This window comes from Xiphophorus hellerii, chromosome 3 (genome assembly GCF_003331165.1).
Source record: "Xiphophorus hellerii strain 12219 chromosome 3, Xiphophorus_hellerii-4.1, whole genome shotgun sequence".
NCBI lineage: Eukaryota > Metazoa > Chordata > Actinopteri > Cyprinodontiformes > Poeciliidae > Xiphophorus > Xiphophorus hellerii.
In genome coordinates this window covers 4,148,147-4,174,114 of record NC_045674.1, presented here as the reverse complement: position 1 = coordinate 4,174,114, position 25,968 = coordinate 4,148,147, and the positions used below count along the sequence as shown (strand labels likewise).

The following is a 25,968-nucleotide window of genomic DNA, read 5'->3' as shown; positions in this document are numbered from 1 at the left end:
ATGAAACATTGGAATCAATTATTTCCTTGGGGGGACAGAGATCGGATCAGTACAACTGTGTACGACCATAGGGAGAAATGGGGAGTAAATTTCCACCAAACAAGATTAAACGAAGAAATTTTCTAGAAAAAAAAGAGGAAATGGCTGAGCTCCAACAGTTAAAAAATTTGCAAGAACAAAATTCTGAAACTTGGATTTTCAATAGCCAAACTTGTTTGACTTTTGAAACTCAGAAATTTCAAGCATTTTCTTGAAAATTTCTGAGACTAATCTCAAACTTTCTGAGTTTCTGGCAAAGATTTACTCCTGCTCTTCTATCTACCACGGCCCAAGTATATGTTGTAGATCAGTAATACTAAAAACACTGTTTAGTTAGAAAAAAAAAGTATGTTTAACGATCTGTGATTGAATAAAAAAGATTAAATGTGTCAATTAGGCTAAAAATGAGACTTTGGTTTCTTGAAATCTAAAATCTCCATTAATAAATTACTAAACTGATGGCTAGAGGTGGGTAAAATGAGCTTCTTCCACAGGATGGCTGGACTCAGCCGTAGAGAAAGGGTGAGGAGCTCCGTCATCTGGAGGGAAACCAAAGTAAAGCCTTTGCTTCTCCGCATCAAAAGGAGTCAATTGGCTAAACTATCTAAATCAATTCCACTGAAATTGAAACATGTCCATAGTTCAGATTGAATGATTCAGGGTGATTGGTGCAACATCTGTCCATTCATTCTTCTACCGCACAATGATGCAAAATGTCTGACTTCACTTTCTGACACTCTGTAGCTCAGTAGTGAAAGATAGTCCCAGCAACAGTTTCTGTGAGTGGATCAGTTTCTTGGACCACTTCGGTGGCTTTGCTGTTGGAAAGGAGAAGCAGCAGCTTTACTTAAGCTTCTTCATCACACCAGGATTCAATAGTCACAAGATGTCAATCATGAGCAACTAAACAGGATGTTGGATGCAAACTAAAAAATAAAATTGGTGCAACATGTTGAAACAAGGTGATAATCATTTCAGTGGCTACCCACAAGAAAGATGCATGAATCTGCTTTGGCTGGTCAGGTCTTGATTTTCTCATATACATTTTGAAGAAACATATGACACCCATTATTAAGCTAATGTATATATTTTTTCCATGTCAAATTCTGAAACAACACAAGGACATCTAGAGCTTAGTGCATTTTATTCTATGTTGACTGAAAACATAAACTCTACAAAACAGAAATCTTCTAAAAGCTGTTTTCAAATTACCACATATATTCTTTATTTCAGATCTAGAACAAAAATCTAGCCCCTCCACTTTCTCTCACTATTAATGAGATGCTTATTATCTTTAAACTCTTAGAAACTTTAAACACAAATTAGATCATTTTAAACAAAGCTGAAATAAAATTTCAAAATTATAAGGCTCTAGAAGCATAAACACAACTTTGAAAACACATGGAGGTCTAAGAACAGGTGGCCAAACCAAATGGGAGTAAATCAAACTTTTTTAAACTGGAACAGCAGCCAGTGTGTGAAGGATAAAACCATGAAATGAGACAGGAGAGTTGTTGGTAAGGTTAAAAGCATATTATTATCAAGTCATATGATTATTTTTACCTTATCATTAAAATTCTTTGAACAAAGCAACAACCTGTTTATGAATATTTGAAATCAAGTCAGAAATACATTTCCTTAGTAAATAGCTTGTTGGAAGTTGGTTTGCCCTTTTTCAGGGGCCCCACAAAGTTTTGTAAAGGATGGCCAGCTGGGGCCACAAAAAAATTGGGGTGGTACAACAAAACCAAAAATCATTTTAGAGTTTCAGGAATTTTAATAGGTATGTTGCTGATCAAAAATAATTCTAATGTTAAAAAGGTTTTAAAAGAAGAAAAAAACTTTATGTTAATATTTTTACAAGAATATAGGGAAAAGCACAAATTTTTTTAATCCTTACTAACTTCAAACTATACCAAACTTTTGCTGTCCTAAGTCAGCTATGAAAATGATTTCTATTTTCTAAATGCCATTATGAGTAAGACCATTTTTAATTTTAGTATCATTAGATCACATGACTTTCCCCCATCACTGAAGCTCTTCCTTCATGTCACATTTCCAAACTGTGTCCCAGCTTTCGCTGTTGCTTTTGGAATACTGACTTCTTCTTCAGTGAGCGACCTTTCAGTCCATGCAAGAACAGGATTGTTTTAATGTGGAATGACATGTCCAGCTCCAACCACCATTTTCCTAAGGTCTTTTGCATTTGTTTGTGGGACAGATTTACAGTTTTCTTCCTGAAGATTATACTGGCTGGAAGAGATTTGCAGCAGAAAATTGCTTGAATAAATGACTGTAGCTCTTTCAGAAATCTGAAGGTACATTTGACTTGTCTGCATTTCTCTTCCTGATATCTTGGCTTATTTCGTTATTTTTCCCCCCATGATGTCACACAAGGAAGTGATGAATTGATTCCTTTATTTAACTGAAAAATTGTAAACGAACCTATCAGAAACTTACAAAACCATGACGGCATTATCAGAGCACGTTAATCTAAGTGTATCTAAGATTCTGGCTTTAAATAAAGTAATACAAAAATCTAATTCTTATTCTGGCATCTAGCTGAGGAAATAATTAGGGTAATCATAATTTACATAAAAATTCTGAAATGAATATATTTCTATAATCCTGAAATACTATCCCTTTTTTTTGAAAAATTGACCAACTTATCAAGTTTTACTTTGCTGTTGTATATAGCTCTTTAAATAAATATTGGAAGTCAAAATATGTAAATGTACATTAATCAAAACACTAAATATTTATAGGAGGGACTTTGCTTATTTCTGAAAGCCATAAGTTTTTCTTTCTTTCTTTCTTTTTAGCGCAGAGGTTCAGTAGCTGGCAAACAGAAGCGGGTCCGCTGTCATTATTAAAAACTCGGCGGCAGTAACAAACTGAGGCGTGGAGCTGCAGATCTGAAGCAGCGGACCACAGACTGCGTCTGACGGAGGTTCGCAGAGGTCTGGAAGCCAGAGGGAAGGAGGGAGGTCCCGGGCTGCGCAGAGGAGGCAGGACTTTCTGGCTCCGCGGTGCGCTCCGACACCAGAGGTCCGCTTTAATATCAGAGGAGGAGTGGAAGCAGGTCGGCTTTTAACACCGCGCAGACACGGAGGCTGCGTGCAGTCCTGAACAGACAAACATCGAGCATCAGTGCGTAAAACGGAATTTTTGGATTGATACCTCAGATTTAAGATTTGTTTCCCCCCCACAATTACTATTTTTAAAGTTCAGTGCGCTCCCCGGCGTCTCTATGGACACTCATGAACTGGATTTGTGACTGTTCTTTTCCTCATAAATGACTTTAAGCTCACAATGGACTCAGTTTCCCCTGCAGAACCTGTGCAGACGCGCTGTCTCCTGCCTGCAGGCGCGTCTTTGTCATTTTAATGTCGCTGTCATTACCGCGCGTCTGTCTGATTGTCGCTCCGCATTTCAGAGCAAGCTAACAAACTGTGGAGTCTCTCTGCTGGTTGCAAGGCAGACTCTTGTTGTGGACTTCTGATCTTTATTTTTTTTTTTAACTGGAATATTTTTTGCATCCAAACTTTTTGGTCCTGTCTTCCTGGAGCAAACCGATGATGTCGCCCCGCTGCTCGAACCCTTCCTCCTGGTCCACCTGTAGGTTTTTCCTCTGCTTTTTGTGGCTTCTACAAACGCCCCGCTCTTCCTCTCCGCTAATTACAGGTAAGATTAAAGGGATCAAATGGCTTCATAATAACACATCACAACACCCACGGCGCGTAAGAAAATCTCCTGCAAACCGCTGTTATTTAGTCTGCTGCCGCGTCTCTGCGCTCCTGCAGCCTTTAGCGCACCAACCCTGGAGCCGCGCTGCAGCCTCGCTGTGTTTCCCATCAGCGGTAATTTAGCGGTGAAGTTCTGGGTACGATCCCTCGGCATTCGCCTGCAGGTCGGTGCATGATCACCATGGGAATCAACAAATAAACAAGATCCTGGTTAAACACGTTTATTTATAACAAAGAGTCGCATGCGTTTTGATTCAGTAAGACAGCCAATTTGTTGTCTTGATCTTTAAATATCAATCACAATTTTACACTAAGATGATTGAAATCTTAGAACTTCACAGAGAATCAGGAACGATGACACCGGCTTATGAAGCTTCACCAAAATCATCCCCTCTGCGTCCTGGGGACGGAATGAAGTTTATGTTTTATTTCATTCTTCCATCGCGCGTACATTAACATTTCTGTACTATTTACTTAATAACTTTAAAAAAACGACTCAATAATTTGAATCTTCAGGATAAAAGGTCCCTGTTAACTTGTGATCTTTGCTGAAATTATAGTTTGTGCCACTTGGAGAGTTATAATTACATCGTTTTTAGTTAAAAACAGGCTGTGAAGATTGAACCGCTTTTCTGTCCTTCATCCTCAAAACTTTGCTGCGTCTGTGTCTGAACGCTTGCTCTCCGTCTGACATCCACTTTTTGCAGCACTGCAGAGGTTTTAGAGAATGAGATGCAGAGTGGATGAAAAACTGATGAAGTGTTGCGGGATTCTTGACAGCTTCACAACTGATAGGACTTGCGCGTCTCTGCGGTTCTTAATGATCTGAAAATGCAGCAGATTCATTTAGTTATTTTTCTTCTGGTTTCCAAGACTCAATTTGGCTTGATGGTTTTTAATTCCAAGAACACAAAGACCAGAAGCTGTCAGGACCAACTTAGAGCTTCCGAGATCCAAACCCGATAACAGTTTTTATGTGTCCTCCATATTTTGGTAGTTATCCCTCTGTCTGACTCCAACACATGAAGATGAGAGTAAAATATGTATCAGATGGGCCTCCCTTGGCAAACCCGACAGTCAATCTGACTCAGATGAACAGATTCCTTCTTCTCCCATCTCAAATATGTCTGTATTATCAGCAGAAATCCTCAAGAAGTTTTTGTTTAGCACCATTTATACAGAGATTATTAAAAGTCAAGGAATGAAGAAAAGGGGGGGAGAATTGTGAAACATATAAGGAACACAAAACAATTAAAATTTGGGCAAAAGTGCAGATAAATAAAAATGTGATTTAAAGCAGCCAACACTTTCTGCATATATCTGTTTTTCTGGTTCCAAGACTGAGGAGGTTTAGTTCTGGTCCTGGGACCCCTGAATGAATATCACTCAAATGAGCTGAAGTTTCAAAATTGATCACACTTAACCAACATCTCTGAATTATATTTAGGCCCAAGTCATTTCAGCAACCTTAAGATCATTAAAATCATTTTGTTTTGAAATCTATTGTTTTATTAACAGGAAACCAGTTCTTTAGGATCCATTTTCCTAGTGTTGGCCAGGGATTCATGAGCTGCACCTGCCTCATCAACTGCTTATACTATTTATTATACTATTTGTTTTTACAATTATTTGTTAGAGACACCTTTACAAAAATATAACTTGCCAAGCACAGAATTATGCACCAGTTTTTTGCATCCTGTGTTGACAGAAAGACTTAGAGATTTTATGAGATTGTTAGAATTCAAGTTTGAGTCCGTAATGACACCAAGGTTGTTATATATTTTATTTCTAGTTCAGAGACTGTAAGGTACTGTGGTCAGTCTCAAAAATATCAATTTGTGTCTCATCAGCATAGAAATACAACAAGAGAAACATAATCTGAGCAACAGATGCTAAGTAAAAGTAGTCTAAGAATAGAACCCTGGGGAACCTCAGAGTTCACTATTGTTTGCTGAGACTTACAGTTACCAAATGCCAAAAAGTAGACCCGACCTCGGCCCAATACGACCTGAAGCAGTTTATCAGTGTGGCAGTGCAGCAGGTGGAAATGAAGGTCATTTTGTTCTCTGCAGGATTCTGTCGGTGATCAAAAGTACAACATTTCTGGTCTAAATGTACTTCACAACAAAGCACCTGAATGAATAATTTAAATCAAACTGTTTGCACAACTAAATAGGTGAAATTTACCCCAAAGCCTCAAATAAAGTTTAAAAGATTATTTATGCATTAATCTGTTAAAAATCAACAACTTTGACTTATTTGTAGCTCAACACTATTGCATGAATGCATCCTGAAACCACAGGCTGGCTAGAAAATGTATCGTTGGGCTTGTGCAATGAGACATTAAAATGCTGGAGGTTCTAAATAGAACTGTACAAATTTTAATCGTTTATTTATTATTATCAAAAGCAACAATCCAAAGTTTAGTCACAAAGCTGTTTTTGTTCAAATGTGTTGAAAAAGCAGTGCATATCTATGTTTTAATTGAGGTGATGGTCTCCTGTTCTCATTATTTTTTTCCTTACAACTGTCTGAATTCTTCCCCTTCAAAAATATGTTTTTATGTGGTTTTCTTTACCCTCCAGAATTTAACTGTAGGGTTAAATTCTTCCACCTGTAGTTCATTTAGTTGGCTCACTCGATTCCTTTTTCAGGTTCCCTTCTTTAACAAGTTCAAGCTCCTCAGTGGGATGTAGAAAAAGGGAGCAGTTGAAGTAAGATCAACCCCTCCTGTTAGAGCAACCAGTGAAGAAAGTTTGTGTTTTTAAGTAATTAGCATTATCCCACTATTTTCTGCCATCTTTGGTTCTTTCTTCTGTTCTGCTCGAGGTAGTTTCAGTTTAATGTAAGAAGGAGATTTTAATCTTTATTGATGTCCTGGTTAAATAAAGGTCAGAGAATGTAAATAATTTGCTCAGCTTGATGAGTGTATAGGTCTGAGGTAAAATCAACGTAACCTTTAAACAAATTTGTGAGAAAAAGACAAACAACAGCTGAATAACAAGACAGTAAGATTTTTTGGGTCCCAGACGGATCCACAGTGCCTCTCCGCCCTCGTTTACCCCCCCCCCCCCCCCCCCAACACTTACAACCCTGCAATTTTAATTATGCTCGAAGGTTGTAAATTTTACAGTGGTGGTGGAGTCGGCAGGGTTTGTCTGCTCTGCCCGAATCCACAGGCTGGTTTTTACTGCCGAAGTCAGACAACACGACTAGTTACTGCAGGAATCCCTCCACTACGGATGATAGAAAACACGTATATCTGTTATTTAAGGTCCAGTTTTTAATCAATATAGTTGATGTGAGCAGAACACATCGTTTGATTGGCATACATTTTGTTTATTGTAGTCACAGATCAGTGAATGGCCTGAAAATCTCCCCTTTATATTGCTGAATATTGGTCCAACTCAAACTATGTACACATTGCTTTAGTTTGGGATGTGGGTTCAGGAAATGGTTAACTCCTGATCAATCATAATTTCCTCAAACTGAAGAGACATCAGGTTAGAGGTTATGGCACAAAGATAAAAAGAATTGATCCGGTGTTGCACAAAATGTTTTAACCTTTACAGTGTCTATGTTGTGTGTCCCCTACAGAAGAGGCAGTGAAGCAAACTGAAGTCATTTATTGAGAACTGGGAATGAAGGTTATACTTCAGGGACTCAAAGTGATGGAAGCCTCTTGAAAACACAAGAGTTTGATTGCATTGGCTGTGTGATTCAGGATCAGATGTTTACATGAGTCATAATGGGAATTATTGGCTTTTATTCTACATAGATTCCCCAGAGAGAACAATTTGGTCAGAGCTGCCACTAAAGTTAAACACTATTTACAGCAACTTCCACTCTTATTGGTCCCATGGGTAAAAGGTGTATAAAAATCTTTAAAATACTAAATATTTTATTGCAGTAGCATAATTTCACACTGGAAAAGTAGGGAGCATCAACTTTTATTTTGAGAGAATATGTTTAGTAGGGGGGCGGGATTCGAATTTAAGTAAATAATTGTTTTCACCAGAATTAGTGGTGCCACACTCATTGGCACCCCTGCTGTTAAAACTTTGTACAGCCCTCACTTTCCTCATTTCGAGAGGACTTTGTGTTCTCCTATAACATTTCACAAGGCTTTGGCTACTTCTGTTGAGACAATCTGATCGTGGGTGTCCAACTCCAGTTTTCAAGAACTACTGTCCTGCAACTTTTGCATGTATTCCTTCTCCAACAAATTTTTATCAAATGACTGAATTACCTCATCTGTCATTTAACTCTGCAGAGGACTGGTCATTCATTTGATTCAGGTGCATTGGAGCAGGGATGCATCTAAAAGTTGCAGGATGATAGCTGTTGGGGAATAGAGCTGGACATTCCTGTTTTTTTTTACCCCTCCAGGGGGTCTTTTGTGGACTCTAGTGTCCCTTATATGATAAAAGGCTGACAGGAAATGGGGAAGGAGAGGGGGGAAGACATGCGGCAAATGTCGTCGGGTCCGGGAGTCGAACCCGCGACGGCCGCGTCGAGGACTCAAGGCCTCCAAATACGGGTCGCGCTAACCGCTACGCCACCACTGCACGACCGTTGGACATTCCTGTTTTAAATGTTTCTATCCGGAAGTCAGGAGGTGACCATAGAAAATTGTACATTTTGTGCTGTTGTGTCTTTTGTGTTTATTTGGCTTAAAGATCCAGTGGTAATCCTTTTTTTTTTTTTTTTTTTACTGCAAATTCCTCCAGATTTTTAGTTTAAAATGTTCTGGTACTTAAAGAAAAAAAACAAAAAAAACAATGTTTGTGGTAAAGAAAGAAGGATTAATAATTGAAAGCTACTAAGCACTCTGGTGAACTAAAGAAAGTTACATTTAGAAAATGCTTTAGATATATGCATTTTATGGGATTAATAGGAGTATTTTTAATAAGGCACAGGTGATTTTTTTGTTTTACATAGATTGTTGTCTACACATGTCTGGGGAGAACATGAAAACACATTTCTTTCAACATATTTTTTACCAAGTGTGCCAATAAATGTGTCAAGTGTTGTAAGCTACGTATGTCATCCGTGCCAATGTCAAACGTGAAATGGATCATTTCAAGTATTAAGATTTAAATATGAGCTTTGAACAAATGTGATGCATTTTCTAGCTGCTGCACACTGTACTGTATGTTAAAGTGTTCAGCAGCAGGGACAACCTGAGTGACAGCATGACTACAAATGGATATTCAAGTGAATAAATGCAGAAAAATAAATAAATATGCAGTCTATACATTTATTGCATGTAATAGTCCAACTTTATAAATTACCCCATCCAGTTGCAGTTTTATGAAGTGGATAACTTTTAATTATCAGGAAGTTGTGATTCAGCAGTCAACCAAATCTGTTCACACGAACATCAAAAATGATTTCTTTGAGTAGTCTCTGCAACAAATTGGTCTCTCATCATTCGGTTCAGATGCTGTATAATTTTTCCCTGGAAACCTTAGCTCAACAAGAACAAAGTTGCAACCACATCTTTATATCACTTCCACATCTGTGGCTATGCATCATCTCGTTTCCATCCAATAATATTTTTCCCATCTCTGTCACCATGGGGGGATTGCTCTGAATAAAGCAGATCAGACGCATGAGTAAACATCAGAGCAGTCAGTCTGGAGCAGATTTCTTCCTGCATGAGCCGCTGCGCTCTGAGACGTTGACATCTGTATGCTTCAACCCATAAACCCATGTGTTTGGAGTCGTTTCCCCTCGTTGGTTCAGGTTACATTTGCACTCGTAACAAAGTGACTGACTTGTGCTTTTAAGACCTGGGTTCGAATGTCACTCCATTTACCTGGACAGATGAATGAATACAATGGAGGAAAGTTGAGCAAATTTACAGAGTTTTTAAAGCAGTTCTGGGATGACAATGTCACATTCTCTTGGCATTATAGATAGATTTTCATAAGCTATAGAAATTACAGAACAATTTACATATTGTTCTGTAGTGGGGTGCATTTCTAAGACTTGAATTAGGAATGCTCCTCACTATTCTGTCCTTCACAGGCACTGAAGCCAGCTGTGACAATGAAGGAGAAGTCCTGCACATCCCCAACATCACCGACAACCCCTGCATCACCTGCGTCTGCCTGGTAGGAACCCGTTTTCTTCTCTGCTCTGCTCACATTAATGAATGCCAAGTTATCAATCCTCCTCTGTTTGTTCTGCTCTCTTTAATATATAACTTGGTGTTTCCGTTCTGGCCGAGTGAATGACATGAACTCCTTTTGCACTGATAGGGATATTTGCAGAGTCGATCATTTTATAGGAAGATTGCAACAGTAGCAGGACAGTTTCAGCTGGTCTTTCGTGACAGATCAGTGCTTGCTTTGAATGATTTGATTAGATGGTAAACTTTGGCATCAAATTGCATCGGTAAGCAGTTTGTAATTTAAAACAAAATCAAATGTCATGATGCAGTTTTTCCTTGCAGTGAAATACAAAGTGGGTATTGTTTCTTTTTTCCAGGCGTACCCATTATCCTGCCTTGGTGCAGTTGTTAAAACAGACCAACAAAATGTTGGGAGACAACTCTTTCCCAGAACATGTGCTCTTTGACCCCACATCCCCCATTACTGCTGTAGAGCTCTTTGTTTCCGAGGATGAGAATGGACCAGAGAGGCTTTTCTGGTCACTGCTTTATTTTTGGCTGAATGAAAAGTTTTGGCTTTTAAATGCCGTTACCTGACCTGAGTTTATCCTACAGGAAGCAAGGAAGTGTGATGCTGAGGGGTGTGTTTAATGAATCCCAGATCTAGTTCCAGATCTGAGCTCTGACTTCCACAACAAGTTAAGATGTTTTCACACATAACAATCTGATAGACTTGGTTCAATTGGTGCTGTTTGCTTTCTCACTGCACTGTGTCAAATGAACAAAATATTTTGAAAAAGCTGTTCACCCCCTCAAATGTGGTGGCACTGCACTGATAACTACTGAAGGAAACAACATGAAGGAGACACAGAGTGCAACTTCCTTCTTCATAAACAAAAATGGAGTGGCGCCAGATTTTAGCAGTTGTAGGATTTCTTTTCTTGCAAAAGACCACAAGCCATTTCTCCCACCAGCATTAGACTCTTGCGTTTGTTTTGGTTGTATTTACCCAGAATGCTCTGCTCTATGATGTGCTTCTTGATTTTGGAGCCATTGGAATTGGGGGATATTACTGTTATGAGAGTGACAGTGAGATGATTGTAGCTTTGTGACATGGTGTATTATCCTGCTGAAAGTAATCCTCAGAAGAAGAATGCACATATGATCAGAAACAACAACCAAGTAGCTGTGGAGTTTAAATAAAACTTACTTGATCTAAAAGATCCAAAGGATGTCAAGAAAATGCACCTGATTTGGTTTTCTGCTACTGTAGCTCATCTGCTTTTAGGTTCAACACCTTATTCATTCAGAGATGGGATTTCTCAGTTATAAGGTGTTGTGAAAATGGTCATTTCAGCTATTATTGCCTTTGTTACCTCTGACATTAATCAGAGGTATCTTCATCCACTGAACCTCAGCTCGCCAGATATTTTGTCCTTTAACCAGAGAGATCTCACTAGATCAAAACAATCCATCTGGTAACTAAATGTCTGGTTTTTGTCTGGTCTGATATTCAGTTTGAACTTCAGCAGGTTATATTCTCCACAGATAGAGACCTAAATGAACTGGGTTGCTGCCATGTGGTTGGCCAATTGAACAGGTGTATCCAATTAATTGAGTGGGGAAGTTGTGTGGACATATGACTTTGTTTAGTTCATAGCTGCTGTCTGAATGCAGCCAAAATAAAGACAGTGATAGTCAGTTTTGGCTAGCTTGTTTAATTTGCTCAAAATGAACAAAGCCAACAACTTTTATCCAGATTCAGACACCAGTAAACATCTTTTAACCTTTTACTGTTCGTCCCTTTACACATTATTTAGACAGAAGGAAATTATTTTGTTTTCATGGAGTATTGGAGATTTGGAAGTCATTAGAAGGTGTTACTAATTTATAGATGATATCAGAGCCATTAAGTGTATAAATTGTTTTAATCAAAAAGATTTGTTTATTGATCCTGAAACTTGAAAAAAAATATTTCCATTGACTTAGATCAGCAGTTTTTTCTGACACACAGCAGCAGAAATATTCATCCACTGCTGTCTCTTGTCAAAATGTGCAGATATTTACTTATGTGCTAATAAACAAACTCAACAGAGACATCATGACATGACAAACAACCTCAATGATCTTTAAGAAAACATCCTTTAGAGAACATTTTTTAATTTGTGATTATTTCTCCTATCCATCTCTAGCACATTGTGTCTGACAAGCAACAGCTGGGTCCGGACCTAAATTTCGGGAACCGCTAAATTAACAGTTTGAGCTGCATTTTTCTCAGCTGACAGTGGAAATGTTACCACAGCTTTGTTTGACAGCTTCCATACAAATCAGGAGGAGAAAGTTGCTGTTTACCTTGAGAATCTGCATGTTTAGTTATCATCTAAGTGCATTCAGCTGACGGAGTCACACGCCAGCCAAGCCAACAGATTGTCCAGAAGACGTGTGAGAAACTGAGTTCTGCACAGATTGTGTCAGATGTAAAACAGTCCTGTACAGTCTTGGCATCTTGATTGTTGTATTTGAAGGTTACGTTGCGGTTGTGACAGTCGGGTTGGAAACATGACACTTCTGTTGTGTTAATATTTTAAGTCACAGCATCATAAATTAATCCAGACTACCTGTAGACAAATCCTGGTTATCTTTTATAAAGTGCCATTGTAAAGTTTTAGACCCCTGGAATTTGTTTTACATTATGTTGCATCTCATCCAGAGACTTCAGCGTGTTTAATTTCAGATTGACCATCTTCAGTTCAACTGAGCGAATATTTTGGAAAACCAACTTTCCCTGCGTTTACACACTTTGAGGTATATTTCTACTACCTTTACTCAGACTGAAATATTTGTCCATTCCTCTTTGTAAAATTGCTGAGGCTTTTGGATTTAACTCTGGACTTTGACTAGACCTTTTTACCAGATGGATATGATTCCTAGTGAAAGGTGAATCTCTGCAGCAGATTCAAGCATTCTGCAGCCTCAAACTGGTTTTGAGTGTTAACCTCCATTAACGTTCGTTCACCAGGTTCACTGACCCCGCTGAAGAAAAGCATTTCCCTACATGTCTTGTCTTACTTCTTATGTCTTTCATTCAGTTGTGGCTTTGACATACAGTATATAGATCTATATAGATCTCTCTCTCTATATATATATAGGTAGATAGATAGATCTATATATACAGTACAGACCAAATGTTTGGACACACAGTTGTGTCCAAACTTTTGGTCTGTACTGTATATTTAGATCTATATGTGTATATAGATCTATATATCTACATATATATAGATCTATATATTTATATAGATCTATCTATCTACCTATATATATAGAGAGAGATCTATATAGATCTATATACATATATGTGATACTTTTCTATTCAATTATTATTTGTTTAAGATCTGAGTTTAATCAATCCCAATATTAGTTGTTCAACAAATTACATCATTATTGATAATTTCAGTACAAGGTAATATAAAATATTGTGAAGAAAACTTCCCCATGCTGGAGATTTAAGTTTAACAGTAATAATAAATAAAGTTATCTTTAAAATGAATCACTCAAGTGACCCAACAGTAGACTTAAACATCAATAAAATACATCTGGTGTGTTGTTTTTGTCTCCTGCAAACTTTGCTTTAATTCTATTCATTTTTTCTATCTAATCATAATAAATCATAGTCAGACAGAAAGAGTCATGAAACAGGAAGAGCAGTTTCCTAGAAAAAGAGGAAGTAAGTTTCCAGCCTGCAAATTTATAAAAAATAGTTGAGACTATTCCTTATTTTAAAGCATGAAAGTTTTAAAGAATGAAAGTCTAAACATTTTGAGTAATTGGATACGATTCAAAGTAAAATACTTATATTAATATTGGTTTACTTGTAATAATACTTACACTTACATTTGTGGGAATGCTTGCAAGTAAAACAAGTAACTAACTTTGGTATCAAAAAATTAGAATCATGGATTATTATTGGTTTCTTTTCAGAAAACATCTGTAATAACTCACACTAAGATTATAATAAGAGTAATTAATAAGTTATGGTTATAAAATTATAAATGAATGCTAAATCAGAGAAGCTAAAGAAGTTATAAATGTGATTTTGACATTGAACTTGAAATGGTGTAAAATGTGTAACTGCAATTAAACATCACTGATATGTTGGAGGTAGATGGTAGGTGAAAGGTGAAAGGTTAAGGGAAAAAGAGGAACTAACAGGAGAGCAGAGATGATCAATGCCTTATTTGGAAACAGGTTGTTGAACAACTTAAATGTTTCAAAGAAAAGGTTGTGCTGGCCATGGTCATAGGAGGACCACTGGGCAACCCTGAGACATTAGCACAGACATCAGGACATAATGTCTGTAAAACAGTGATGGATATGAGATCATCTGTCTAAGCACACAGCCAATGAAACAAGCACAGCAACAGTGCTAGCCAATGCAAACGCACCAAAATGGTGGATAAACCCTATAAAAGGTGGGTGCAAAAGAGGAATCTTTGGTTGGATCCTCCAGGCAGCTTCGAGCCAAGATCGAGATGGACAAAGAACTCTGCAGCTGAAGAAGAGCCGGGACCACAGAGCCGAAGACTGTCCTGCGCATGGGGACCAACCCGTCAGGCCCACAACCTGTGGCTTCGAATCGCACTTCTCTCATCAGCTGGGTTCAGACCCCAAAGACAAAGATGAAGACAAAGGCAAAGACAAAGACCAAAGGCAAAGAAGAACTGGTGCCTTCCTTCCTGCCAGCACCCAAGTCCTGTGTGACCACACCATCCATGCAGAGAAGAAGCTCATCAGACCTACAGAGATCCCGGCCTTCATCGATCAACATCTTCCTCCTGCTGCAGCACCTTCCATTCACAGATAAACTCTATTAATTTAGTGACTACTTAAATTAAACTGGTTGCGTAGGATTTTATTTAAAAGCTAGAGGTGTGCGATCCTGCATATTTTGGTATCGATCTGATACCAAGGAGCCTTTAGGTGAGTTAGTTTGTTTGTTTTTTTCTTTTAATCATTTGTCCAGACGTATGACAGAATTTGGACAGAGTTTATGTGCTTTAGTATGATATTAACATGATATCCATGCATTTTTCCTACATAGACAAAGCACAAATAATTACCATTTGAAAGCAAATCAAAAAAAAAAATCCTTTTTTAGGTAGAGTTGAAAAACTACAGTACAAAATTTATACAACATTTCATGCTGTAGAACTAAAGCATCAATCCAATACTGATGCTGACATGATATCGATATTATTGATATTTTGGATCAATTTGCCCATCTCTACTAAATGCAGTTGAATTATTTTGGGGGAATACAAATGCACATCACTCTTCAGATTTTCATTTTTTTTTTAATTGAACAAACATGAATTTTCCATTTGATAATTCTGTTATCCATACTTTTGCAAGGCAAATTGCTGTCTTTACATTTAGAAAGCTCACAGAATAATTACCCAAATTCACCTTTTTTACTCCAACCTCTGATACTTCACATGTATCGTAAACCTCAGCTACTGTTTGGCTCCTGGTTGGTTGCAGGAGGTTCTCTTGTCCTCTGTGTTATCAGGCAGACATCAGCAAAGTCCTGCTGAATGATATCAGTCATCAGCAGGCAATGGCTGCCCTTTCATCTCTACTTTAACCCCTCCGCTCCACACACTTACATATCAGCCCCCCGCTCCCTCCTTTTCCTCTACACACACATAGACACTATATCCCTTCATAGCCTTACACACATCCTGGTCATGCTTTTTTAAATTTAACCTATTTTCATCCTCTAGATTTTGGGTTTCTCCTTTTGTTCTGCTTTCTCAGGTAAAATGCTTTTGTTTTTATTTTGGCTTCTTTTTCAGCGTGACTGACTTGCTGCTGTTTGTCATCCCTCATCTTCACTTTCTGTTCACTACCCCAAACGTTGGGATCCTTTTTGTTCCAATTTTTTCTGAATAATTGCGACTTGATGGAAGATTAAGTTCACTTTTCCAAACTGTGTGGAAGAAAAAGTTAAATTCAGTGTTGCATGATCGACACAATCATTTCTGCACTTCCAAAAAGGGTCCCATGTCACCATGAAGTCCCTTTGGGGGGTAACGAGCCACTGGGTCTCCAGTGTCACTTATACATGGGTCGGAGGAGGAGGAGATGGGGGGTCTGCTCACTGAGTCCAGAGTATGGACACACACATGTATGGACACAGAGGATCCATTGTGTGTGTCCAGGCTGAGGCAGAGCAGAGAGTGGATGTGGCTGACAGACTGATTGACAGATAGGTCGCCATGGCGATCTGTTATCTTGGAAGGAGTCAGTCCATCTCTGTCACTCTCTTCATCATCCTCGTCTATCTGTCTGTCCATCTGCATGTCTTTTTCCACTCTCTCATCGGTTCTTCCTCTCCTCCTTCACCCCCAGATCGGCTCTTTTTTTCCCCTTCACATCCCGTCATGCAGATGCAGTTCTTTCAGAATGTCTTGGACCTACACGGACGCCTGTTGTGTCCGTCCATTGAGTCAGAACAGTTAAACCTAGCTTTTAGGTCAGGAAATGTTATTTCTGGTGAACGATTTATCAATGACAAAAACAATTCAAAATGGTGGATGAGCATCAGTTTTAAAGTTTGCAGAACCCTTTTCTGTAAAACTGGATTTATACATCCATGTCAGGGAAAGTAACAATTAAACTTCAGGTTTATATTCAACAAATGCTGTTATAAGTAATTATATTTGTGTTGCACTTGTTTGATATTAAGTGTGTGTGTAAAATAAATGTAAATAAAAATGTGAAACACAGTTTCTGCAGTTTTCACCAACTCTAATTTAAGACATTTTAATCCCTTTTTAAGACCAGTATGAATGAAATTTAAGATTTAAGTAGTGCATCTTACATTTTTGCATAGAATGAATGTAGCATGATTTGGATTGGCAACAGAAGTGAGCCAGTGACAAAGATGAACACTGTCCAGCAAACTGACGATAAATTTACACTTACCAGTGATCAACTAGTTAGAGGTAGACACAGCATGCAATGAAGATGCTCTCATGTGACTGAAAAATAAACTATAGAATATACAAGATGAAAAAGTTCTTCCTCCACAAAACACAAGGCCTGTGATTAACATATGAAAGGCCAACTGGTGTTTTTTCTAATGGATTTAAGACATTTCAAGGCCTTTTGTTTTTGTATAGATGAACTTCAGACTCTTTAAGGATGTGTGGACACCCTGTATAACAAGAACATTTAAATCTAATGTCACTCTTTATCTGCTCTGGTGAAGCAATGATGCACCCAACAGGAGGTGAAAGATTAACTTTGCAGACACCCGTTATGACTTGACTCACCAGTTGATTTCATGCCTAAACAGCACAAGGCCAAAGTAAGTTTCCTATTTGCAGGTGCAACATATTTGTTGCTGTTCCTGTTCATAGCTCAGTTTTCAGTAGGACCTCCCTCTGTTTCCTTTGCCCACTTAGTTCCTGCAGGGTGGTTTGACAGATACATGGCCAAGAGTCAACAAGTGAAAGGTGGGATTCACCCTGGCCAAGTCACCAGTCCATCACAGGACTTCATGGAGACAGTCAAGACAACTCTGCAAACCCATACAATCACACACTCATACTTGTTCACAAACACTCGCACCTGGGGACGATTTAGTAAAAAAAAAGAAACGTGAACATTTTGGGATGGTAGGAGGAAGCTTTCTTTTTTGAGTGTGATGTGACGGAAATAAAACTGTGCCTAAGTGTAGCCAGGAAAATATGTTCATAAATAAAGATATTTATGAACAATATCACCTATTCTGTCCTCTAGACACTATGAAACACAGCTTATTAGCATCAAAATATCAATGAAAAAGTCTGATTGATGTTGTTTTATTTTATTCTAACTTATTCCAATTTTTATTTATTTATTTATTTCTTTGATTATTAAGGGATATAAAATAGTGGAACATTGAAACAGTCTGTAGCACCTTTATTTTGCAGTAAGAAAATCCTGGGTTCAAATCCCAGAATGGATCATGGCATTTGGATCTCATCTCTCCAGGTTCTCTGGCTTCCTCCCACAGTCCATAAACATGGATGTTAGGTTTATTGATTACTCTAACTTCTCCTCTACACTGCCTGTTATCCAATGACCGCTGGAGAGAGGCAGCAGCTCCCTGGTACCGCGTAAGGAAAAACTGATAAAGACTATTGATGGACAGGATATGAAATAAAATCAAGTTAAAAGTGCTTGTATATAATTTATTTTACAAATTAAAAGAAAAACAAGACTCTAAAGGTTTGGCTGTGACTGAAAATCCAATTCTGTTTCTGTTGATGACAGAAAAAAAGGTTGAAAAACCTCAAACAAAACAAAGAAGACATTCGAGGAGATGAGCAAACAAAAAGTAAAAGAAATACATTTGTGCCATTTGCAGTTTGTTTAGTCTCTCAGATATATTATTATGAAGAAAATGAAGATATTCTGTGCACTTGGTTAATTGCGTTCCTCATGAAAAGCCGTTGACAGCTGAGCAAACAAGCTGCTCTGACAAAAACTACAATTAGAAACAAAATAGCTTCTAAAACTTTACCTCGCAGCAGTTTAGCACATTTTTCCACTTGAATCCTTCAAGTGGAAGGATAAATCAACCAAACAAATCTTTGGTTGATTTATTTTGTTTGCAGTTTGTCATTATTGTAATTTCAGTTATCTTTGTTCTTTTTATAAAGTGAAAAATGGTTTTGTGTGCGCTGTTTTGATGTCAAGAAATAATGTAGAACGTTGAAACATTGAAATAAAGTGAGCTGTCCAGGTTAAATAAAGTATTTAAAAACTAAAGTAAATAATTTGAGAATAACAAGAATCAGTATTTTTCAATGTTTAAAACAATTCTCAACTTTAAAACAAACATTTTGTCATTTGTTAACTAATACCTCTGTTGTACAGTGTAATTAATATATACATTTCACCATCATATTTTGCATGTTTGACATAAATATCAAAGTAAACAATGTTACCGAATACTGTTCTACATTTGCAAAACAATTCATTTGAGATTTGTTTGAGCAGGGTTTTTAAATCACTCCGTGCCCCATCTCTTCACATGGCAGCATTTATGAAACTGACTAAAATAAATATCTGTATGACCCAAATCAGAGCCGCAATATGAGACTCTGTATATTTGTGCTGTAGATGCTGATTAGAGGTTGTTTTGTGAGAAAGAGAAAAGAAATCTCAAATGAAACCTCAGTGTAAATACTGGATTATTTAATAGACGGATGTTGACGGGAAACACAATATAATGAAATGTGAAAAGCAGGGAGCTTTGATCAGTCGAGTTGTTTTTCGTGTGGAAGTGACGCTGAATCAAACAAACTTTTTCCCAGCTCATCTTGTTATGAGCATTTTCGACGTATAGCAGAACAAGTCTGCATTATTTCATCCTTGGAGAAAACAAGAGCCGACGCTGAAGGGGTCAAAGCTCCTGCTGACCGTTAATTGATCAAACAAACATTCCTGTAGAGCTCTGTGAGGAAGTTTTTACACCCGGTAGCAGGATCTCTGAGGAAGGTCAAAGGTTGTTCAACCTAACGAGTAGATGATCAATACAGGACGGAGGTTTGCTTGATAGACAGCTGATAAGAAAACAGCAGCTCTGTTATCTGTTGCCTTCTATAATGTTAATGCTAATAAATGTGCATAAATGCCATGTTTAGCTTTTACTACAAAATAGGAACACATTCTAACCTCTTGTCTTCTGCTCATAATAAGTGTGTTTTATTTGCTTTATTGAAATATCTGATGGAGAAACTGTTGGAATTCAGTTATTTACATGACCTTATGGCTTTAGTGTGGAAGAAAGGTTGACTCCCTGTGGATTGACTTTTAAAATGATTTTAAAAGTCAATCAACAGAAATTCATCATGTTCCTAGAAGTACTACTGCTATGCCTTTTGGTTTTGGAGTGTACATATCCAAACAAATACAAAATGCCCAAAAAATGTTAACAAATATTTGTCAAAGCATATAATGTACTTTGCTACTTTCAAATACTGAGGGCATCCAGTGGCAGAAATAAGGTGATGTGCTACCCTTTTTATATTTTGTTTTGTTGTCATAAAAGTTAAATATTATAATAAAAATTCTGCAGAAATTCCAAATTCCAAAATGGAAAATTATCTTTTTTAAGCTTTTGTGCAATGCACCAATGGCTTGCGGAAGACACAAAGTATTTCACTTTTCAAATTGTGTGTAAGAAAAATGTGTGATTTAATTTTAATTGGAACCACCTGTTTAGAGTTGACCTTGGTTAGCAGTAACTGGAACACTGATCAAAATGTCTTATGTGTATTTACTTGATGATTTTGATGACAACATGTGACAAAAAGTAATGTTTATTGCGTTTTTCGTAATTGATGACTGTGTGATGTTTTAATGATGTAAACCACTTTGAAATGCCTTGTTGCTGAAATGTGCTAAACAAATAAACCTGACTTGACATGTAGACAATGTCACAGTTAACGAGATTTTTCTGACATATTCCAGTGAAAAATTGAGTGAGAATTACATGTCTGAACAATCAAGTTTTCTAACTTTTGCAGAGCAGCAAATGCAGTTTGATTCGAAGTGAAATTTGGCTTCTTCGTACTTTCCTCTTGATTGTGAAGTGATAATGGTGTGGCGATCTAAAGTTAGAACTACTTAAACTATTTCATTGTTGATTTATGCTGAACAACAGACGTGTCTTTTTTTACCCTTATGTTACTACTGTTAAAAAGTTAATAGAAGATCTCTCTTCTCTCTGCCAGTGAAAATAATAACATGTAAATACAATTTAGCTGAATGAACCCTTGATATGGTCTTGGAGTAAGTTTAGAAGTGAATCTTAGAAATGGCTTTGTAACTATTTCAGAACTGATATCACAAAGTTTGTTTCACATCTGGTCTTAACTTTCTTCTTAAATGTGCTTTTTTAAAAACTGACAGATCTTTTTTCATGTATTATGACCTTTTTTTTTTAATCCAACCCATACTACTTATATTCATTTCAAGATAAATGAATTATCTTACTTGTTGAAAAACAAAGTAAGAGACACGACAACATTTGTCTCCTTGGAGTGCTGCTTTTGCCTTTTATGTTTTGGACGCGAGGTGAAAGGTCACATTTAGAAAAGGCCGTTAAGGTTTGAGAGGCTGGGAGGTGTTACGGTCCATGGACGTAAATGGGGTTTTAATTTAAGGGCTGATGGTGATGAGGTGACACCGTCTTATCTCTCCATCCCTTTACCAGACCTGAAAACATAAAAAGGAAAAGGATGCTTGCAAGATGAAAGCTTTAGATCTTTCTTTCTTCTGCACAGCAGCTTTCTTTGAAGTACGTTTAAGTAGGAAAAGTGTGTCTTGAATTAAACAGTAGTCTGTATAAAAAATTGCTTGTTTTGATGAATTAATAATAGAGGATATTTCATTTAGTTTAAGGCCATTTTAGGTAGAAAACTATAATCAGGAACTGATATAAAAGGAAACCAGGATAAAATGGATGGACAGTTTTATGAATGTGGGTGAAACAGGAAAAGGGAAAATAAAGATGGAAAAAAATTAAGAAACGAGGTGAAGCAGTGAACACTGTCGCCTCCGAGTGGCAGAGCTAGCCTAATTTTAACATTCAAGAAATTATGTTGATAATATATTGTTCAGTAACTCAGATGTACAGCATTTTATGTTTTAGTGTTTTTATAAGAACCTTTGTCCCAAATGGCATTATGAAACATTTGTTTTTCAATAGTAAACAACATTAAGACAGATTACAGGATTAGCTACATCATGCAAACCATAGATAGAATCACGTAATAAAATCTTGTCAATTAAAGTTTTTGTGTAAATTTGACCCATTCCATCAAAAGTTTAGAGTCAATGTTTTGCAGAAATGCAGTGTCTTAAAAAAACACCTAGCTACCCTTCATAATCTAACCTTTATTGGTCCCTTCTTTCTTTTTTAAAATAATTTTATAATATCCACCCTGAGTTTAATATTTTCATCTTTCCCAATTAGAGACTTTTCCTCGAACCAGTCTGAATATGTGGTGTTGGAGCTGAGCAGCTAACAGCAAAAGGCTTTTGATCAGCTAGGTTATAGACGTTGACCTTTTACATTCAATAAACACATTAGTAAATTATTCAATTTCACTGATTGAGTTTAAACAATCTGATTACTTGTGCAGTTTCTTGTTCTTGGTTAAATCCGGCGTCTTAGCAGCTGAAATTGTTTGTGATTGATTGTTTTAACCAATTAACTAAAGTTCAGCCGTGAGTTTGGGTTACAGTTTGTCAAGTAGATCACTGTGAAGAAAAGTAAAAGTTGTAAATTCAGGCAGTCGAACAAAACCACGTCTGCATTTGTAGAACCACAGACCATCCCACTGGCATCACTTTCCCTTTGACACAAACCCACTTATAAGCATACCAGTGCCTTATCCCTCTTAAAGTTTGTGTGTGTTGTGGGGGTGGGGTCTCAGTCTCTGCCACAGACAGTCAAGCAGCCTTGGTGCCGTGGTGGTATTTCAAGTGTTTATAAGGCGAGGTGACCCGGTGTGACCACTGACCCCGGCGCAACAAGGGTAGCAGCAGAGTGGGTCACATGTACCACCAATACTCTGCTAATGGATAATAGTGCAGAGACGAAGAAGGACATGACCTTCCAGATGCTGATTTTCAGAATTTAAAGGCACATTCACAAGTTTTTACTATTTAAAAATTGTTTTAAATGCAACACAAACATTTATTATGCCTAAAGCTACTGTACATTGCAAAACTGAACATGTTCTTTCCACTTTGTCACATCCACAAACTGAAATGATTTTATTTTACCCAAAATAAGTAAGCAGTGCATGACTGTGCACTAGATAGAAAAGTAACCTGGACTGAAATTTTAACAAAAATAGCAACAAAATGTGGTGTTGCTTCTTATTCAACACTGCCTCTAGTCTGAGGAGCTTTCAACTGATTCTGCATAAATGAAAGAAACTAAAACATTTAAATTACAGTTGAACACAAGGTTGGTGTTTGGTCAACTTCAAATTTAGATACATTTATTTACAATATCAAAATGTAGGGTTGGTCGTGCTGTTTTACTGTCCTTATATTTGAGCATTCACCACCATTTGTGTGGAGGTTGCATGTTTCTGTGAATGAAGTTATGAAAACAAGCAAATTAACTGATTAGCTAATTGGCTACCCAGTTTTCCTTAGGTTTTAGTGTGTTATTGTTTGCCGTGTATAATAAAGGATATTTAGAAAACAGATAAGTCAATTAAAAAAAAAAAGTAGCTATATAAGAACAGATCTCAGGACTGGTTCTGTCACAATGACAAATATTGCTGGACAAAAACTTCTCCCAGAAAATTTTGCAGTGAACAATAATGTTGTTTTAAGACCATTTTCAAGTAATATATGTAAAAGCATAATAATACAAGAACACATTCTCAGAGACCAATAAACTTTAAATTCTAATGAACATTTAACACTGGAACTGGAAGACATTTTATTTACATTTGGATGTAAATATCCAAAATAAATAAGCAAAAAGCAGAAACAATAAATAAAATGAATTATGAAGTGTCTGTAAAAAAAAAAAGTTCTTCAAAAACTGGGCCAGTTGAGACCAAAGCACCAGAATGAGGACTTTTGTCATCCAGTTTTTGGTAGAAAGAGAGAGAGAATAGAGAAAAACTATAAATCGTGCAAATGGGAATTATTGAGCTTGTTTTAATTCATCATGCGATTAATTGATTTATTGCTTATTGCGACAGGAATACTCAGGACCAAGACTCAGAAGCTTCCTGTTGGTTTACTTATAGCAGCAAGTTCACCGCATGTTTACAGTCAGCTTTAACAGTCTATGGGAAAGTTTCACAAACTCAACTACGGCTGTCTTCCATGATAGATGATTACGGTTTAAATATATATAGAAATCTTTTGCCTTGCAGTTCCTTGAATACCCACTGTGTAGCTTTCCTAATTTATCCATGGCTTCTCTTTAAAATTACAGGCTGAGCCCGGGGCTACACTTATAAAACAGCAGTGGTCTGAGGAACCACCTCATCATCAATTGATAATATAGTGTTCTAGTTGTTTTGCACTTTGACTTGTCACATTTCCACCATTTAGTGGGTTTACATCCACGGCCAATCTTTCTTTCCAACAGTGCATTTATTCCAAAATACTGCAGTGAACAGAAATTTTGAAGAAAAAAGAAAATCTCTTGGCTTGAAGAACATTACACCATGTCTAAGATTTACAACATGTAAATATCATGTTGTATTGGTAACACTTTTCCCTAAGGTGCATTAAAATCTAACAGATTCTGTCAGTTACATGGAAGAAGGTGTCTATTAAAAATGTCTAAGAGTGCAGAAAAAGATATAAAGTAACATAAGTCTTGTTCTTTTGTAAGAAAATGTTTAAATTAGCAGTAATTGATACTAAATTAGAATCCTGTTTGACTGTCTTCTAGATTTTGCCTTTTCTTATTAAAAGACTGTATCGACAACTAAGCACAATTTTTTACATTTAGGTATTTATTATGATATTTTCATTGTTTTCTTCATTTCACTATGTTTTGGTTGTGTTCGCAAAGTGAGACCCTGATGAGTATTTTCACCTTTGGCATTAATTATAGTGAAACTGATTACCCAGATAAATAAATGCATTAATACTTTATCATTGTCCTAAAAAGAGGACATTAGATATAACTGGATGTAAAGCTCAGCTGTCCTTGTGAGATTTTCTTCTGGTTTGTTTCCTGTAACTAAAGCCAGAGGAATGTCAATTGTACATTGCTATTTATATTTACTAAATGTTCTGATAACTTTTATTAGTAATATTTTATGCTACTATGCCATGATTAATATTAGCATCCTGTAAATTAAAAGTATCTTTGCCAGTTTAAATTCTTCAATCCCTTTGCTTCAGGATAAGAGCTGACATTAATCAAGTCATTAAATTCTTCTGCTTCTTCATGAATATTGTAACTCATTAACATATAACTGACTTGTATTTTGCCATAATTTATCCCTGTTGTCTGGAATAAAATGAGATTTTGAGTTTGATGACCAGGTATTAAAAAAATTAAGATTTGCAGAGTAACCTTCAACAAATCAAAATCCCATGCTGAGTTTGTCATTTTCCTCTAGTTGTCATCGTCCCTCTAACCTGTTACACTTCATTATTTGCTTCTTTCCATCTCGGCTCCTCTCCTCCCTCCTCTTGTGTCATGACATCATCTGACCTCGGTGTGGTTGGGGTTTATTCGGAGAGCTGCAGCTATATAAAACTGGCCGGGTTTATTTTCGCACTCGTTTGATCCGTCTTTGTTGGAGCCTCCTGCCGCAAGGCCGCAGGACCTGCCAGCCTCCGCTTTACAAACCCTCATAGTTTGTAAAGTAAAACACACTCAGAGTGGGCAAGAAAACGGCAGTAAAGACTGGGTGTGAAACTTGAGAGAATTAAGCGACGCCGGTTCTGACCGGTCCCACCGTGCTTGTAGCAGCGCTGACGGACACAGAGCGTAGTGTGTCTGGAGGCGACAGGAGGTTTGTTGTGCTGGTGTGAAAATTCACAGCTGAAGCGTCGAGGCTGAGCCATATTTTATTTCTCAGACTGCAAAATTCAAACCAAGCTGCGAATTTGGAAAAAACATAGAGTAGGCACAGCAATTCTGTTTAATTTGATCTTCTTCATTCATACCTGCACATTTGGTGGTGCTGATCTGTCTGCTCAGGCACAGCTAAATGTCACACTGCAAAAACACAAATTCTTGAGTATTTTGATCCAGTTTCTAGTGCAAATATCCCAGTATACTCGAAATAAGTCGAAATTAATCTACAGGTACATTTTTAGAAGCTTAATTTAAGTCAATAATCCCTTAACTAAAATATACTAGTTCCACTGACAGATTATTTCACTTAAAACTTGGGAAAATGTCTTGTTATAGGTTAAATAGTTTGCCAGTGGAACTAGTACTTTTTAATCAGTGGTAAGGAATTATTGACTTAAAACAATCATTAATATATCTTGCTGAAGAGTCTA

The 25,968-nt window shown here is 37.1% G+C and overlaps 1 protein-coding gene across 1 annotated transcript in view; it reads left to right on the top strand.

The window, feature by feature from the left end:
* The first annotated feature begins 2,969 nt into the window (after positions 1–2,969).
* Positions 2,970–25,968, top strand: part of bmper (BMP binding endothelial regulator) — a 41,856-nt gene continuing 18,857 nt past the window's right edge. Inside the window, exons 1-2 of the mRNA XM_032558078.1 lie at positions 2,970–3,723; positions 9,819–9,904. Coding sequence (XP_032413969.1) covers positions 3,615–3,723; positions 9,819–9,904 — 195 coding nt within the window. The 5' untranslated portion in view covers positions 2,970–3,614. The remainder of the gene's footprint in view (positions 3,724–9,818; positions 9,905–25,968) is intronic.